Consider the following 18,737-nt stretch of genomic DNA (forward strand, 5'->3'; position numbering starts at 1 on the left):
TGGTAGTACCTATGAATCAGATCCTTCAACATTCCACAACTTTTTAACACTTATCTACAGTGGTGGAAAAAAGTTTTCGGACACCCCATGCATTTGTGAAATTTGCATTAAGAATCACTCTTACATCTTCAAGTACAATTTCTTTTAGTACAGTCACAGCCAAAATACTAAATAAATCCTAAAAAAGCCATTAAAAACTTAAAATTGATTGGTTCCATAAAAATACATAAGAAATTTTGAGTATTGGGTCATTTTGGTACCAGTGATGAAGGTCGTTCTTTTTATTAAAAGACACAATTTTTGTTGCCAAGCTTCGTGTCTACATAAAGCCAGCACATTTGAAAGTTCTTCAGACACAAAAATGGCTAAAACAAGGAACCTAACGCAGGAAACACGCCTGAAGATAAAGATTCTCAGCCAGGAAGGGTACAGCTGCCGCCAGATAGCCAGGAAGTACAGATGCAGTCCTTCAGCAGTTGGATACACTCTGCAGAAATACAGGCAGAACCAACAGCTTGGAAGACAAACCAAGATCTGGGCGTCCAAGGGTTTCTTCAGCAAGAAATGACCGCATCCTGAGCATGTGCAGGCAAAACCGCCGAATGACATTACAGGAGCTTCAGCAGCAGTGGTCAAACCAAACTGGTGTCCAGTGTTCCACCCGCACTGTACGTGGCGACTTTTAGATCATGGCTTAAGGTCCTACAAGGCTATCAAGAAGCCCCTGATCAACCCATGCTCCCTTCTGCGCGTGCACTGTTCCGTCGAGGTAAAAACTGGATGTTTCAACAAGATAATGCCCCTTGCCACACATCCAAGGCCAGTAGAACTTGGTTGCAGGAGCACAGTATCCAGGTCTTAGAGTGGCCAGCTCAATCCCTGGACATGAGCCCCATTGAAAATCTGTGGTGGATTATCAAAAGGTCTGTTTCAAAGCATAAACCAAAGAATTTAGAAGAATTAAAAGCAGTAATTCAAGAAGAATGGGACAAGATTACCCCTCAACAGTGTGAAAGGCTCGTGGGGAACATGCCAGCCAGGATTAGAGCTCTACCACGTGCCAATGGCAGGACTACTAAATATTAATTTGATGATGTGATGGTTTATTTATTTTTTGTTCAGTTTTGAACACATTCTATGTTATTTGTTGACTTTGATACTGACAATGTTGAGAACTGACATATTGAAACTGTCAAGAATTTAGTTTTGTTAGTTTTTCTTGTAAACAATAAACAAAAAAAATATAATTTGTATTTGTTTGTATCTGTCTAATGCAGCCACACCTTTTGAAACACAAAAAAGATTTTTCCACAAATATTTCATGATAATATTTGAGATTGTGTAAAATTTTAAGGGTGTCCAAAAACTTTTTTCCACCACTGTAGCTGTACATTGATCATTGTTTTTGACAGACTACAGTCCAGGACATTTTTGCCTACTAGGTTTCTATGCTACTGTCTGGAAAAACACAAAAGTGTCATCACATCAACAGTAATAAAGCCCTAAACATACACAAATTAGACATTAGAATATTATTTTCTTTCCTTTTATATGGCCCAGTTTATGTCCTCATGCTGTTCATATGCAACTTCCAGTTTTAAACATCGACCAAGACAGTGACTGAGTGCTTGTCTTATGCCTCTCCCCTTTCAGGTGCCTTCATGTTACCATACTTCATTATGCTGGTGTTCTGCGGCATTCCTCTCTTCTTCCTCGAGCTGTCCTTCGGTCAGTTCGCCAGCCTGGGGTGTTTGGGAGTATGGAAGATCAGCCCTATGTTCAAAGGTTAGTGTCAATGTGTTTGTGTACATAAATCACATGCAAACATCAATTTTGGGGGCAAAAAAACATTTTTTGCTTGAAAATACATGTTGGAGCCTCTTATTTGCGGTCATGGGTTAGTGTTGGGGTTAGGTATCTGTTTGTTTGTGTGGGTTGTTGTGACAGGGCTGCCAGCTTTTCAGTTTATTTTGGAATGAGATTCAGTGTCTGTGAAGTCAGTGCATTTTATGAAAAGGCTTTTTGTGACATATTTTTTTCAACATGATAATGATGATTTTTCAACCAGCTGTCATGGCATTAGTGCCAATAAAGCTCTGTCTGTCATGACAGTCACTCTCTTTACAGCCATCTGCAGGAGGGAGGTGTCTGCCTCATTTGCAGTCTCTAACTGGAGTGATGTTGAGCACTGTCTAGCCACAATTACACATGGCAGATCCACAAGTTACATTTTGGGCAACCAGCATCAGACTGTTGTCAATAAACCCCAGATCACTGCTTGCTTAAGTTCACATCACACGTTTTCAGGTAGTCCTTAGGTATATATGTATGTACATCTCATTCTTGTCAACGCAATATGTCAAGAATGCCCTATGGAATTTCTTCACATTTGGCACAAATGTCCATGTGGACTCAAATGAACTGATTAGATTTAGGTGATCATAGGTCAAGGTCACTATGACCCTGCATCCATCTCATTCTCTTAAATACAATATCTCAAGAAAGCCTTGGGGGAGTTTACTCAAATTTGGTACACATGTCCACTTGGTCTCAACCATGAACTGAATTTGGTGGTTGAAGGTCAAGGTCACTGTGACATCACAAAACATGTCAATGGCCATAACTGAAGAATCTGCACATTATTATGCAAAAACTTCACACAAATGCCTAGTAGGATGTAGTGATGAAGTGATTTCATTTTTTATCCAAAAGGTCAAAGGCCAACTTCACTCTAATATCATAATGTTTTGCAAATAACACTTTCCTGGCTGTTACTCAACGTCATATCTCGGGAACAGAAGTGGAGACATTTGGTCAGATACTGAATTGATGACACTAATCTTGGATGCCCTCTTTGAAACTGTGTACATTGTTTAGATCTTCTGTCCTGCCTGGGGTAAGATGTTTGTAATGCATCCATCTTTTCATAGACATGGATGTAAACTCCAACTGCAACTTGACTGGTTCGTGGAGGCATAGAAGTGCAAAGCAATAATTCTAGTCCTAAATAATAATATTACAATGTTTTTTTGCACATCAACACATTAAAAACAGTTCACACAAAAGTTCACAAAAATTGTAAACCACTTAAAACTTCTCACTCTGCTTATAACTTCTTTAGGACTGTTCTTTCTGATCCCACCTTGTGCCCAGGTGCACCACAGGTGCAGCAAGGGAGCCTTGCCAAGAAAATACCAAAAGTTCATTTGGCACACTCTCGATGCACTTAGTAGAGCGCACCTGACTGTGATCTGGCCACGCCGCTAGTTTCACAAAAACAGAGCCTGCAGTGTCCTTTTGTGTGCACAGAGCATCAACTAACCATTGACGTGTGGAAGAGATTAAAACAAATTCTCTGTGCAGAGAAATTACTGAAAGCTGCTGATTCCAAGGACAGACAGGATGGACATCTGAAACATCAGGCAGCACTTAACACATGTTTGATAAAATCATATTGTTTATCCTGCTGTAATATTATTTCCATACAAGTCTCAGCTTTGTCAGCTGTATACTCTACAGTATGTGCACATGAAGGTATCCAGGGCAGCCCATGTTTACAGTTACACAGTTTGTCACTGCATTAGAAAATGGGCATGTGGCATGAGAGTGTGTAATAATTGTGTGAGTCTTGCGGTCAGTGTGTGAGAGTTGGTCGCCCTTGGTTTCAGTATCTCACAGGAAGATCACAGATTTAAATATCGCTCAACTTTAAGAGGTGTTGTTACCTAAGGATTCAGCGCATGATAAAAAAAAAAGTTTAATTTTGAATTGTAAAAAGTTGAATTCATTATGGGCGGCACGGTGGTGTGGTGGTTAGCACTTTCGCCTCACAGCAAGAGGGTTGCCGGTTCGATCCCGGGTGTGGGAGCCCTTCTGTGCGGAGTTTGCATGTTCTCCCCGTGTCAGCGTGGGTTCTCTCCGGGCACTCCTGTTTCCTCCCACAGTCCAAAGACATGCAGATTGGGGACTAGGTTAATTGATAACTCTAAATTGTCCATAGGTGTGAATGTGAGTGTGAATGGTTGTCTGTCTCTATGTGTCAGCCCTGCGATAGTCTGGCGACCTGTCCAGGGTGTACCCTGCCTCTCACCCGATGTCAGCTGGGATAGGCTCCAGCCCCCCCGCAACCTTCAAGAGGATGAAGCAGTTAGAAGATGAATGAATGAATGAATTCATTATTAAAGATCCATATTCAGCAGCTTGTTGTTTTTAAAGTGAAGAAACTAAAACTGTAACTACTGTGGATGCACCTATGATGTATCAACCATAAAGGTTCTGTGTTCATAACAGAAAACAGCTCCGTACTCGTAAGGATGCAGCCTCCAACATGATGGTGACTCATCTTGTGCAAGGCTGTCATTTGTTTCACATTCAAATTCTAATGTTCTCCCATCCTGTCTTCTTCTCCCTTCAGGTGTGGGCTACGGCATGATGGTGGTGTCCACCTACATTGGGATCTATTACAACGTGGTCATTTGCATCGCCTTCTACTACTTTTTCATGTCCATGACAAACTTGCTGCCATGGACCTACTGCAACAACCCCTGGAACACGCCAGACTGCAGCGGGGTGGTGGGCGGTAGCCAACGGTTCAATGCCAGCCTGGCTAATGCTACCACAAACCTGGTAGCAGGGGTGTCAGAGGTAGTCAACCGCACCAAGAGGACCAGCCCCAGTGAGGAGTACTGGAGGTAAGTCTCTGGAGTCCAGCAGCAATATCTATTTATTAGTAAAATGAGCACTGGTGATCTGCATTGTGCAAGATTCTTTTCAGTATTCAACAAACCCAACATGCAGCCATATGGTCAAAAGAATATCTTTATCGTAGTTTTAGTGGGGCAACAATTCGTATGATAGTTCAGTTTAGTTTTGCCGAGTTATGCAAGTGACGTCTTTGGACTCAGGCCTATCGTACTTGAGGTCAAAATTGACTTGCACCTGTAAGATAAGCTTGCTACAAACATGCCTCCTGTTTGCAGAAAGCATACAAATATTTGGACTAGATTTTACTGGAAAGTGACATGAAGATGGTCTCCCATATTGTCCAGTTTTTTGGCACAGCTGTATTTTATTGGTTCAACCACAAAGCATTTAACAAATGAGCTGCTGGGTCGTGTGTAGAAGGTCAAAGAGGGTATATCCGAGTGCACTTGCTATTCATGTTCATATACAGTGGGTGCAGCTGCACTGTGTAAAAACAGGCTTTAGTGAAGTGAAATATAAATCAGTGGGTTGTGGTGATCGATTATCATCTAAGTCACATTACACAACTGGATGGGATGGGACAGAGAGACAGAGAGGGAGAGGATAGGAATGAGACAATTTTAATTGTTTCATTCACTCTGTCTCAGGTTGTTTCACCCAAACTAGACGAGTACAGAGCAGCTGTATAACCAACCAATTTAATGTGCCAAAAGCTCATACGTTTCTGTGGTCTTTTTACAGCAGCATGGTATTGGTCGCACATGACTTGATCAAGGTCCGCAGTGTATCATCATGAGTAATGGCTCTGTAATTCAGATATAAAACGTATTTAAAATGCCCATTTAATTTGCATTAAGCGTGTATTATTTATGTAGAGGTGTATACAAGTTGCAGAGTGTTGAATTAAAAGGGTTTCATTCAGTATTATTTGTCAGTTGCTGCACATTCGTATTCTCAATGTCAGAGAGCCATTCTTCACCAAAGTACCATTACTTTGCCTCATGCTGTTATATCTTATTGCACCTGTCCATCCAACTTTGTACCTTTTATTGTGCATGAGAACAGCAAAAGGATGGGCAAAGTGCATTTCAAGGTCAGGACGACACCAATATCATCTCACTGCTCTCCTAAAGCACATGTGAACAAACGCAGAATGTGAGCACAATGTTTTTCTTTGGTAAAATCCTGTCCGGGTGAGCAAGCACTGTTAAGAGGGATGTTTATTTGGCTAATCCTTGCTAACAGATTATTCGTTGGCGTGTGTGTGGCATATAACACAGACTATACCTCACTTTTCATTGGCAGGCTTGACATAACTGTTTTAGACCATTTATACCACAGAGGCCATTAAAGTTTGGATGTTCATGTAAGTAACTCTAATCCCAATTACAGCAAACCCCTAAGGCACTATAAAATTACAAAATCTATGATAATTAGCCACATTGTTTAGGCACTTATTCATTTTTCTGTCTCTGTTTATACTGACAATACTGCAATCATTCATCAGGCAGATGAGAAGATGAGTAGGTTGTATAATTATGAAGTAAATTAGAATTTCCATTCTAAATAACACCATTAAATTGTGTTTCAGAGCAACAATGTTTGGGAAATGTAGGGCCTTATTTTTGTTATATGTTGTCACTGTCTGCGTCCCATTTATGGAAGTTTAATTAGCCACAAACTCATTGATTCTACATTTAATTACTAGTAAGTAATAAAACAGTGCAGACCACCAAAAAGTCAGTAAGCAATGATATTTCACAGAAAAATATTACCTTGTGGATGTCTTTGGTCATGCCTATAAGTATCACTTGCGTTGCCCTTAGACGAGACAAATATCACTTAAAAGTCAGACACATTCCCATTATTGACAAGTCCATGGTTTAAAGGCTTCTCATTATGTATAGCATCTTGTGTTTGTTCAAGACAGAAGACACTTAGTGGTGTTGTTAAAGGCTGATGTTGCCTTTTCAGTGTTTGCTAAAAATTAGAAAATTATTCCTCTTTAAAAAGAAAAGCAAGACCTTAAGTCTTAATTTCAAAGACCTGTAAATGTCAGATAGTTTAACATATGAAACTCTCTCCACCTCCTCGTGTCTGTCTCTGTCTCTGTCTTAGACACTACGTGTTGAACATCTCTGATGATATTGGGAACTTTGGAGAGGTCCGTCTTCCTATTCTGGGCTGCCTCGCTGTGTCTTGGTTTGTCGTCTTCCTCTGTCTCATCAGGGGCGTTAAATCCTCTGGAAAGGTCAGCTTCACTCAAACACACAAACGCACACGCTTGCACACATGCGTAATCACACTCAAAGACATCGAGGCTTGACCATATGCAGAAACCAACCTAATATTCAAACCGTATCTTCAGTATTTCTACTAACATCACACTTTTCATGCACACAGGCATTCTTGACTCTTGTCACTTTGCTAAAGAAAATTACTCCTTTTAACTGATCGTCACATCGTCTGACTATCTGTGTGTGCGTGTGTGTGTGTAGGTGGTGTACTTCACAGCCACATTCCCCTATGTTGTTTTGACCATCCTGTTCATCCGTGGCATCACCCTGGATGGAGCCATCAACGGCATCAAGTACTACCTGACTCCACAGTGGCAGAAGGTCCTTGATGCAAAGGTATTCACTTTAACACATAAACAGACAGATGAACAGATGAACTAGAGATAGAAATTTCCTTTTCACTACCTCTCACTGTGTGTGGTTTTGTTTTTGTAGGTGTGGGGAGATGCAGCGTCCCAGATTTTCTACTCTCTGGGCTGTGCATGGGGTGGTCTTATTACCATGGCTTCCTATAACAAGTTCCACAACAACTGTTTCAGGTTGGTACTCCAGAATATGGATGAACAAAAACAAACTACACTAAAGGAATAATTCACCGTTTTAGGATATACACCAGGGACGCACAGATTCTGAAATCTGGGCCATTATTGATGTTTAAAATAAAATTTGGCCAGAACCGATGTTATTTGTCGTCATTGTTGTTGATTTTTTTTTGTTGGTTTGTTTTGAAAAAATGTGTCCCCTGACTCATCACTAGTGAGTTTTCTGCAATCTTTTGTTCTGAAGGTGTCCAGGGGAAGATCTCTGTTCATCCCAAACACGGTTTCTATTGTCCGTGGGACACAAGGATGCCTAAGCCTCACTTTTTAGGCTGTTCAGCATTAATGTGACACAACAGAAAAACATCATCCACTGCCATCAGTGAATGTCATCTTATTGCCAATAGGTGCATGGCAGTCAACAAGGTATATATCGATTGATACCAATGTTCAGCTGATAAATCGTAATATCACTCATAAGCCCCTTTTACACTGCCAGATTTTCTGCAAATATTGGACCATTTTGTCAGCCAGCTGCAAGCGTTTATACACACAGAGGTGGAATGGCGAGTAGATCCAAGGCGCCCAATTTTCCGCCTCGTAGGGTAGTCATATTGACGGAACCCTTTTAGTTTAAACAGACCAAGGCAGCCTCTCGCAACGGGAGGGGCTGTTGATGACGCCACACGTGCGAGCCACTGGCGGTGGATAAACAGAAAACAGCTGATAGCAGGAATGAGCAGCTAGTAGCAAGAGGGAGACACAAACCTGACAGACACTGTAAAGATGAGCAACTGAGGAGACAAGGAATTGCGCATCCTTCTTGCCCTTGCAAACGAAGAGGCCATTAACCGTCAGATGACGGGGACGGTGAAGAACGGGCTGATTTACGAGAGAATCGCCACCTGACTATCGCAGCCTGACTAGCTGTGGCTTCCCTGCCACGTCACTGTTTACATCACACGCTGAGCTACACGTTTTGTTACTTACTCACGCCCCCCATTCCCCCGAAAAAGGCGCATTCTGTATAAACAAAAGTAGGTGGGCGGCATTTTGCCGCACTCCCCAATTTTGTTTTTATACTGCCAATGGTGAAAAAAGACTGATTGGGCTTTCCTGCAAATTTGCACAATTCCTATCTTAAAAGAGCTATATACACTTATTTGCTTTCTTGCTGAGAATTACATGAAAAGATTGATAACACGGTCCTATCTCTATGGCAAATATGTAGCTGGAGCCAGAATACAGTTAACTTATCTTAGCTTAGCCTCAAGACAGCTATCCTGCCTCTGTCATTGACCAAATCTGCCTAGCAGTACCCCTGAAGCTCACTAATTAAAATGCTATATTTGTTTGTTGAATACCAGCAAATACAGAAGAGTGAGAACAACACGTTGTTTTTTGAGTTCTTTGGTTTTATGGAGGGTTATGTGCTGGACTACTACTTGGGCAGTGACCTCCTGGTGACCTGCTGTCACAGAGGGTTTGCCAGACAACCAGAGGAGACTTCAGACAGTTACTGCTCCCAAACAAGATATCGTCCAGATCATAACCCCCATAAATACCATAGTGTGTCATTTTTACTCTGTGGTTTTTGGACAGATTGAAAAAACGAAAAGTAACATGCTGATTAGCATTAGGTGAGCATTACGTGCTGGTGGGCAGACTTTTTTTCCCCTTACCTTTGGACAGACTCAAGCTTGCTGTGTATCCTCTGCTACATCGTTAAACTAATGGGCTGCTGGTTGTGGCCTCATATTTAACTCTCATGAGTGCCTAACCAAGCAAATGTGAAAGTATTCCTTTAAGAGATCAGATGAAACCTTCACAATAAAAAAAACCTGTCTGGTGCAGTCTTTCTAATTATGGCTAATGACGTAAAGGTCCTTTATATTGTGCGCAGACTAATGCTATTATCAAGCAAAAATGTATACTTAACATGTCGGCCTTCCAGAGACAAAGACAGCTTGATGACCATGCATGTTTGAAGTTATGCAGCTGGATTTTGCAGAGCATTAAGAATGTGAGGCTTCTATAGTCACACTGTAATTAAAGCAGCAGTTACAGTGTAAGTGGCTGCCTCTGCCTGTGTGAATATGACCATGCTCATTTTGCATCAGGCTATGCTGCTGCAATGTGTCTGCTACACAGACCAGCATCTTATTATTTGCCCTAATCAGAGGAGCTTGGCAGAGGGAGTCAGAAGACGAGGAGGCGTGGGAGAAGAGGAAAGATGAGGTGAAAGGAAGGAAAGGGGAGTTGACAGAATGTAGAAAATAACCCACATGCTACTGGGGGCTTCAGTACAGAGGGAAGAGACAACCAATGAGACGAAAAGGAGAAGTGGCTTTAAGTTGTGCAGGCTGTATGACACCCCCCCTAATGAATCAGGGCTGGACAGTGATGGAGGAATTGAGAGGAGGAGGAGGAGGGTAAAATAGTCAGGAGCCAACTTCAAGGCTACAGGTCTGAAAAGAGAAGGGGAAAGGTGAGATAAGGTTGAACAGGAGGAGGGACAGAGATAATGTTTTTTGGACTTGTGTTAAGAGGCAGGTTGCACTATGCTTGAACGCCAAGGGAGCAAGCGAGAGGCTGAGGAGAAGGTTAAGACGGAGGAAAGGGGACATAGGAGGAGATAAGGAGAGGAAAAGATGTCATTTACTCTCCTGAGCTTGTCTACACATGCCGACGAAGTGAGGGTGTTAGGGTAGTGGGGGGTGGGGGTGGAGGGGGCGAGGAGGGTGAAGATATAATTTGTTCCTCTGCCAGGAGCTTGAGGTTGTGCTATCTGCGCACACAGCTGTACAGCGGCCTAATCAGCTTGTGTTGTGCCTCTCCGTCCCTGTGGAGTCACTCTCTGCACTCCTGTAACACCACCAATTGGTGCACATGCAGAAGTGCAGAGAGTGTGAGACTAAGTGGACCTGATTGGTGGTTTGTGACAAGCTGAGAAAGGGACCAGCATCAAAGTTATCAAAGACATCCTCTGTGATAACTCTAACAGGAAGTGTGAAGACACAAAGCACTGTACAACCACATAGTTCCCTTGTTGAATTTGAACAAAGTCCAAGTCTGAGTCAAGGAGAGTAAAGATGAAACGGTGTTCTCTGCACATCCTCCAGCAGCATGCAGCTGAAACTGGTGCGTCTCAAAACAGGGACAACAAACTTCAAGGGAAGATTTGTAGCTTTTAGTTGTGCCAGCAGACTACTGCGTCCTCATCTGAGTGATCTTGACTCAGAGCGTAAACTCTGATCTGGTTAGACTAAATCTGAGCATTCTCTGCTATTAATTCGATCTAAAGGTGAAGTCCTCCTGGATTAATAAGGCCATTTTCTACATTTCTCTTTCTATTTAGCATCATACACTGTACCCTTTGTGAGAGCACAAACAAACCATAGCTATATCTGTTTTCCAAACCTGTACCAGGAAATTGTGGTTCACGTAGAGAAATACTGTATTATTACTGAAAGTGGCGAAGGCTTTTGTGCCATTTTCCCTGTCCTTGAGACAAAAGTCTCAGGAATTCCATTTACCAACCTTGGATAGATTTGTCGACATTTGAAGGATTTACAAAGGTGCTGTTAAGTTTGGTCATCATTTATCTCAGGAAATGACAAATAAAATTGCGATGCACTTATGTTTTATTTCATGCACCTGCAACCTTGTGGCACTTGTGTCAAGTGGAACTGAGTCTTGCGGCACTTATTCTTGAAGGCTTGTCCTTGATCACCTGGGACTTGGATTGTACCTCATTTGTACATTGCTTTAGGAAAAATGCCTCTGCCAAATGAATACATGTAAAGTGCATTTAATTTACAAGACATGTTGTAGGTGTGGGCTGACTGATAGCTAATACCTAAAGTAATGGTACTATCATTAGCAATAGTAAGTTACAATTAGATCACACACATCAACACTCTTCTCTTCTGTAGTTCAAGCCCTCTGTCCTCACTATGCTGCTGCTGTGTGCAGCAATAAATCATAAACACTGTTGTTGTTGCAATTAAGAATAGCTAGGGCTGTAAGCTTACTTAAGGTTTGCTGAATCATTTGACAATGATGGAAATGTTGTCACAAGTCACCTTCGAATGATGCATTCACCTCATAGTAAATCAGGACGCTGCATGACAGGAAATGAGAGTATTTCTGATTGAAAAATGTGTCTCTCCTCTGGACAGGGACAGTATAAATGACAACATTGCTTGATTCACTGGTTTCAAACTGCAACTTTATCCCATTTTGTTTTGACAGGTGAATTAATACCCAACATGTTTTTCTCCTTTTCTACAGAGACAGCATCATCATCAGTATAACCAACTGTGCGACCAGCGTGTATGCCGGCTTTGTCATTTTCTCCATCCTGGGCTTCATGGCACACAACCTAAACGTCCCTGTGTCAGAGGTGGCCGACCACGGCCCGGGCCTGGCCTTTGTGGCCTACCCAGAAGCCCTCACTCTGCTCCCCATTTCACCACTGTGGTCACTGCTCTTCTTCTTCATGCTCATCCTTCTGGGACTGGGGACTCAGGTGAGGATGGAAAATTCTACGCTACATACAGACAGACTGTGCTTGCACCCAAATTTAGAGTCATGTCTAAACACAGTAATGCATCAACACTGAATGTGAATTACTTTTATGATATTAAATTCATGTTTGTGGTAAATATGACGATGAGTGCAAGATTGTTTCCTTTTTGTATTTGTGATGTTCAAGCTTATTTGGGTCATTGAGAATCTGATCTTAAAGCAGTTTGACCTCTTTGTTAAAGGAACAGGTCACTCCAAATTCAAAAATACATATTTTCCTCTTGCCTGTTGTGCTGTTTATCAATCAAGACTGTTTTAGTGCGAGTTGCTGAGGGTTGGAGATGGCATCCCTAGAGATGCCTGCCCTGTCTCAGATATAACAAAACTACATGGCCCCTCAGCTTGTGGTGCGTTAAGTGCCAAAAAATATATTTGAAAAACACAACAGCAATGTCTCTTTTCAGAAATCATGACCTGGTTACTTAAGATTATCCACAGACCTTATTCATGTAGGAACCATTTTCTCTCTACTGAACTACACCCACTAACTGTATCACTGCGCAGAAGGAAGCGTGCATCCACAGCTAGCTCATCTAGCATCACTGAGCTAGCTAACACTACAGCTGAGCCAAGGAGGATGCCATTAATGTTTACATCTCACGCTGCCATGAGAATGAGCGAGTAGATCCACGAAAAGAAGAAGTAATTTTAGCATCTGCCCAATCTCATCTCTCATCTAATGTCTTTATGACATCTGCATCCCTGTTCTTTAGTTCTGTCTGCTGGAGACTCTGGTGACGGCTATCGTCGATGAGATCGGTACAGACTGGATCATCAGGAACAAGACCGTTGTCACACTATCAGTGGCCATAGCTGGATTCTTACTTGGAGTGCCACTAACGTCACAGGTAAGTCCCAAAGACATGAAAGACATGTCTTTGAACACGGTTTATTTTGTCTCATGGGGGTGCAGTTTTGATTCATTCTCTGGTTTGTCTATGCAGGCAGGAATCTATTGGTTGCTACTGATGGACAACTATGCTGCTAGTTTCTCTTTGGTCATCATCTCCTGCATCATGTGCATCTGCGTTATGTATGTTTATGGTAAGGAGGGAGCTTAAGCTGTTCTTAAACTGTATATTGCTGTCACATTATGAAAAGAAAAAAAAAAACATGCCGTGACACACTAATATGTCACTTCCTATAAAAACATATTGACTGTGGTTTGCAATTTGGGTTTTATTTCTGGTTTGGCGGTTCACTCATCTTATCTTTATAGACAATTTGCCACACCTAGACATTATGATTCCACAAAGAGATTGTTTCAGCATAATAGAGTCTGAAAGCAGAAACATTTTCTGTCACCAGAACATCAGCGGTAAATGTCAGATTGTCTGTGTCAAGCAAGAGTGGAGACAGTTGCATAGGAGAGGAACGTTTATCGAGGGAGGCAGAAGTTTTCAACGCCTTGTCAGTACAAGGATTTTAGCATTATTAGCTGAAATGTTCTAGCTTCTTTAAATAAAAAGAATGTGAAACTCACCATTATACACCCAAATTAAACAATCACAGTAAAAGATTTCATTGTGCATGAGGCAGATGTTAGCGCAGGCGAGCATGTAACGCTGCCTTAGGACATGTTTTCAGTATTTGCTTTGAGACTTCTCTGCTCTTAATAACGTTCCTTTACATGAGCTGAACACTAATACACCTACAGTGGTGGATTTATAGTGTTAGGCCCTCAGGCTGCACTTTTTGTGGACACACACTTTGACACTGCATGGTAGCTCAAGCATACGTGCAGGGAATATAGACAGAAAGACATCATGAATAGAAGGACATAAAATGTGTAAATGTATGGATAACTATAACCTGTGTTAACACAGCAAGGCCTTTCTCTACAGGAACATACACAGGATTCATATTAAAATTAAGAAGTGGGTCATTACTGAGTGTATAATTTAAAGTAATATTCTTTATATTAATTATAATAATGCATTATATAAATAGGTGCCTTTTGAAGCACTTAAGGGCACTGTAGAAGACACAGTTAAAAAACAAGCAGCAATCAAACAGAGCAGTAATATATAATAAAAGGTTAATAGAATAAGTAGGTATAATATCATAAAGTCATAGTCTGTGCAAAACTCAGTGGGAGTGTAACCATTAGAGCGTTAGTATCTGAATGATGGACTTTTTTTTTTTTTGAACTTGCTATGACCCATGCCATGCATCAGTTTCTTGTAGTCCAATCAGGAGCAAATTCAAATCAGCAGTGTCCAATATCAGTGGATACATTTGATATAGGACACAGATCCATCTCTCAAATTTTTAACTCTTTTTCTTTAATCTAACCAATGGGGGCCCCTATACATGTGGGGCTCCTCGGCTGCTGTCTTGGTCACCAACTTCAGCAAAAATAGACACGACGGACAAAAACAAACTAGATAAATTTAGGTTCAAGAGGCTGACACAAACATCACTCCTTGACTTCTGTGTCATTATTAAAATGTAAAATGAGTAATAAAACTTTCATGCACACATATTTTCCTGGATAACATTTGTTTTCATCGCAGGTCACACAAACTACTTTAAAGATGTGGAGATGATGCTGGGCTTCCCTCCTCCTCTCTTCTTCAAAGTCTGCTGGAGATTCATCTCCCCTGTCATTATCAGTGTGAGTGAACGCACACGCATACAAACACACCTGCTGATCTGGGACCACAGTCACAGTGACGTAGCTATCTGAAGGACATTTAGTGTGAGCTAAACTTTGCACATTGTGAGGGACCTGACCTACATTTGAGCTGCCATCAACACTAATCTGTTTGGCTACTGTTGGCTTTGTTTCCAGTATAAACCTCTAAAAGCAAATCTTTCTGACTGGGAAATGGACACATGCAGCTCCTATCAATGGTATTTCCCAAGAAGGCGTATTAGTCCACTAAGCTGCTGGGCCAACCAAGAAATTCATTGTTGTGGATTACTGGTCAGATTTCAGGGACTTTTGTTCTCTCGCTCATTTCACTACACAGATTAATGCCCTGCTCTCCAGGGTCTCTGCTCGAGCTGTGACTTAACTCAGTGCAGTTGGAAACAGTCATGAATTCTTATCATAATTATCTGCAAATTTTATGTTATAACAAAGGTCTGTTTGCTGCTGATGCCAGTTTCTTGTCAAAAAAAGGGGGAAAAAAGAAACTGGAAGTCATTTTTTTAACAGCAAAAACAGCAGCTATTTGTTTGGACAAATGTAATCAGGATGAGGAACTCTAAATGATTTAACACTAATTATCCTGGTATATATTATTGGGTTTTTTAACTATTATTGTGAATTTGATAAAATAGAGTATTAAATCATGTTAAGTTTTGTTTTCATGACCCTCTTTCTGCAGTATGATTGATATGAGTTACACAGTGAAGAAAAACAATAAAGAGTTCTTTTTTTTAATAGTTTTTGATTTCTGCCACCCCTCTGTATTTTTTAAATAAAGTGTAACTTCCATTAGCCCTTACTCATTCACCTTCTCTCTTCTGTCCTTGTAGTTCATCCTGATCTTCACAGTGATCCAGTACAAACCCATCACCTACAATGACTACGTGTATCCCGGCTGGTCTCTGGCTATCGGCTTCTCCATGGCTCTGTCCTCAGTGATCTGCATACCCATCTATGCCCTCTACAAGATCTCAAGGTCCCCAGGAGCCACCTTCAGAGAGGTACTGCCCCCCACAGCTGTTTGTCCTAATAGCCTGAGCCTCCATGGAATTTCTTGCAATGTGTGAAACATAAATTGTAGGATGTAAACCTGTTATCCCACTTGTACAATTTTCACCTTTATATAGCTGACACTTTTATCCAAAGCAACTTATAATAACTGACTTTACAGAGTGGTAGCCTGGTTCCCTTCGTAGTCACAAGCCAATTGGCAGTAGCAGAGCATAGTGGACAGGCTGGGGTGTATGCTTTGATCGTGTCCTGGATGTAGGATGGGCCTGAGCCATTTGCAGCATGATAGGCAGGTACCTTATATACATACATTGTCTTGAATCGAATTCAAGCAGCCACTGAGAAGCAGTGCAGGGTGCTCTGTGGTGTGGGAGAACTTGGTTAAGTTGAAGACCAGCTGGGCTGCTGCAATCTTTACGAGCTGCAGAGGTCGAAAGGCACACGCAGACCCATCAGCCAGTGTGAGTTACAGGAGACTAGGCATGAGATGACAGGAGCCTGGACTAGAACCTGCATCATCTCCTTTGTGAGGAATAGATGTATCCTCCTGATGTTGTTGAGAATCTGCAGGGGCAAGTTGTTGCAGAGGTCACACAGCATCACACCCAGGTCCCTTGCCCTCCAGGTCAGGGACACAGTTCTCAATCATGATAATGAGGTCCTGGACAAGAGATGCCTCATCCTGAACGAGAAACAGCTTAGTCTTGTCAAGGTTGACGTTGAACCATGGCTACATGTCAAGAAACTTCCATATATCATCAAAACATCAGTTGTTTATGTATTTATTTAACTAATCTTTACATTTTCATGATAACCTGTTTATTTCCTGTACTGAAGGATTCCTGTCTCTTGCATTACTTGGCAACATATAGTCTAGCTAAACACTGATCAGCTGATAGTAGGTAAGGATTTCATATGCAAACAAACAGGAGTTTCAAATTCCTGACCAATTTTGAAATCCACTTTAATCGCACACATGAGAACATTTCTCACACATGAATACAATGCATCCCATGACCTCAAATTTATTATTAACTAGAAAAAAGTTAAAGTTTTTTTTTTAAGCCCTTAAATGGATAGTGCACCCAAAAATGAAAATTCAGCCATTATCTACTCACCCATATGCCGAGGGAGGCTCAGGTGACGTTTTAGAGTCCTCACAACACTTCCAGAGATCCAAGGGGAGAGGGGTAGCAACACAACTCCACCTAATGGAGGCTTACGGCGCCCCAGATTCAAACGTCCAAAAACACATAATTGAAACCACAAAATATCTCCATACTGCTCGTCCGTAGTGATCCAAGTGTCCTGAAGCCTCAACATAAAAAGTTGTTTGGAAAAACGTCATTTGAACTCTGTTTTTAGCCTCATTGTAGCAACAACAACTTTTTATGTCGGTGTTGCTACCCCCTCTCCCCCTGGGATCTCCGCAAGTGTTGTGAGGACTCTGAAATTTCACCTGAGCCTCCCTCGGCATATGGGTGAGTAGATAATTTTCATTTTTGGGTGCACTATCCCTTTAAGGCAGCTAAATTGACAATATGGATATAAATGTCAATAGTAGTCGGACTAACAGTTGAAGAGTGAGAGCTGAAAGCAGGTGAACTGTCAGTTGATGAGTACTTACCATAGACTGTATAAAAATTATGGATGGAGCCACTGTGATGTCACCCATTGGTTTGTGGAGTCCTGTTCAGAAGCCTTGAGCTCGGTGTTTTGGTCATTGCCATCTTGTTTTCATGAAGCCAGCAGTGATTATATTTGAAAAGGAGGATAGAGAATATTGTATTTCGAGCTTAGTGCCCCCCCCCCACCCCACACCCCCCACTTCATTTTCCGCTCATATTGATGCTGCTTTGAATGACCTGTCCCTCTTTTTCTGTCTATCTCAGCGGTTGAAGTTTGCTTGCCGGGCACATCCAAAGTGGGGCCCTGCCCTGCAGGAGCACCGGACAGGCCGCTACGCCCCCATGGCATCCGAAGACACTGTGGAGGCTCGTCCCCTCAAGGAAAAGGAGGAGCTGAAGGAGGAGCTAAAGGAAGAGCTGAAGGAGGAGGAAAAGGATAGAAAGGATGAGATCAGCCTCACCATCCAGGGAAGCAACGGCTCCACTAACACACACAACAACCCCAACCCCAGCGCATAGACGGCACTCTGCTCTGTCAGCGCTACCGGGTGCAGCTCACGTGCCCCACCATCTCTTCCTCCCTTCTCCTCCCTTCTCCTCCATCCTCACCCCACTTTCCCACAGTCCTCTGTGGGGGAGATCCCATTCGCTGGAGACCTTTACATATTGTAAGGGCTTATTATATCTATCCTAACCTCTTCTATCTATCTGTGTGTTGTCTCTAGATAAATGAAGAAGAAAAAAAAACGAAAGGAAGAAAAAATTGGATCATCATCCAAAAGATTTGTGTGTATGTTAGTGTGTGTGTGTGTGTGTGTGTGTGTGTGTGTGTGTGTGTGTGGGTGGGTTGTTAATTTGTTACACATAATTTAATAATGCAGTTTGTTTTTCCTTTCATTTTTTTGTAAAACTTGTATATGTCATCTTCATATGCAGTTAGAGGTACAGTAGATTGTGAAGCTGCATGGGTTTGTTTTGTGCATGCAGCAACATAGAGACACACACTGTTCTCCTTTATTCTGTTAGCTGGGTCTGTTTGGGATCGGTGACTTTCTAGCAGCAGCGATTTGACAGCTGGAGACTTGTGAAGCGATACACAGTGGTGCTGTAGTAAAGAGGAGCAGGGTGAACTGTGCCTGAACTGGCCATTTACAGTTTGATGATGCTGGAAGATGGAAATCGGTTCAATTCTGTTGCCAGGAAAAGAGGCGGACACACTCATTCACACCCGTACACTCACACTATTGTACATTATACAGCACACAGTGACCTCAACCATAGTTGATCTCAGCTTAAGACTAAGCCTGTTGTT

General features: G+C 41.9%; 1 protein-coding gene across 1 annotated transcript; it reads left to right on the forward strand.

Annotated features, from left to right (window-relative positions):
- Positions 1–1,655: 1,655 nt before the first annotated feature.
- Positions 1,656–18,264, forward strand: slc6a9 (solute carrier family 6 member 9). Its single transcript, XM_049598764.1, has 11 exons — positions 1,656–1,785; positions 4,415–4,691; positions 6,823–6,955; positions 7,203–7,337; positions 7,437–7,540; positions 11,834–12,071; positions 12,844–12,978; positions 13,075–13,174; positions 14,647–14,747; positions 15,617–15,787; positions 17,690–18,264. Exons 1-11 carry the CDS (start codon positions 1,662–1,664, stop codon positions 17,942–17,944), a joined length of 1,773 nt encoding a protein of 590 aa, XP_049454721.1. The 5' UTR covers positions 1,656–1,661; the 3' UTR covers positions 17,945–18,264.
- The last annotated feature ends 473 nt before the right edge of the window (positions 18,265–18,737 follow it).

This window comes from Epinephelus fuscoguttatus, linkage group LG15 (assembly GCF_011397635.1).
Source record: "Epinephelus fuscoguttatus linkage group LG15, E.fuscoguttatus.final_Chr_v1".
Taxonomy (NCBI): domain Eukaryota; kingdom Metazoa; phylum Chordata; class Actinopteri; order Perciformes; family Serranidae; genus Epinephelus; species Epinephelus fuscoguttatus.

Bases quoted from the DNA above. Each gene is read 5' to 3' on its own strand.
- slc6a9 (XM_049598764.1), top strand. From the start codon at position 1,662: ATGTTACCATACTTCATTATGCTGGTGTTCTGCGGCATTCCTCTCTTC. The intron at 6,956-7,202 runs GTCAGCTTCACT...GTGTGTGTGTAG, and splicing joins GCGTTAAATCCTCTGGAAAG to GTGGTGTACTTCACAGCCAC. The intron at 13,175-14,646 runs GTAAGGAGGGAG...TTTTCATCGCAG, and splicing joins CTGCGTTATGTATGTTTATG to GTCACACAAACTACTTTAAA.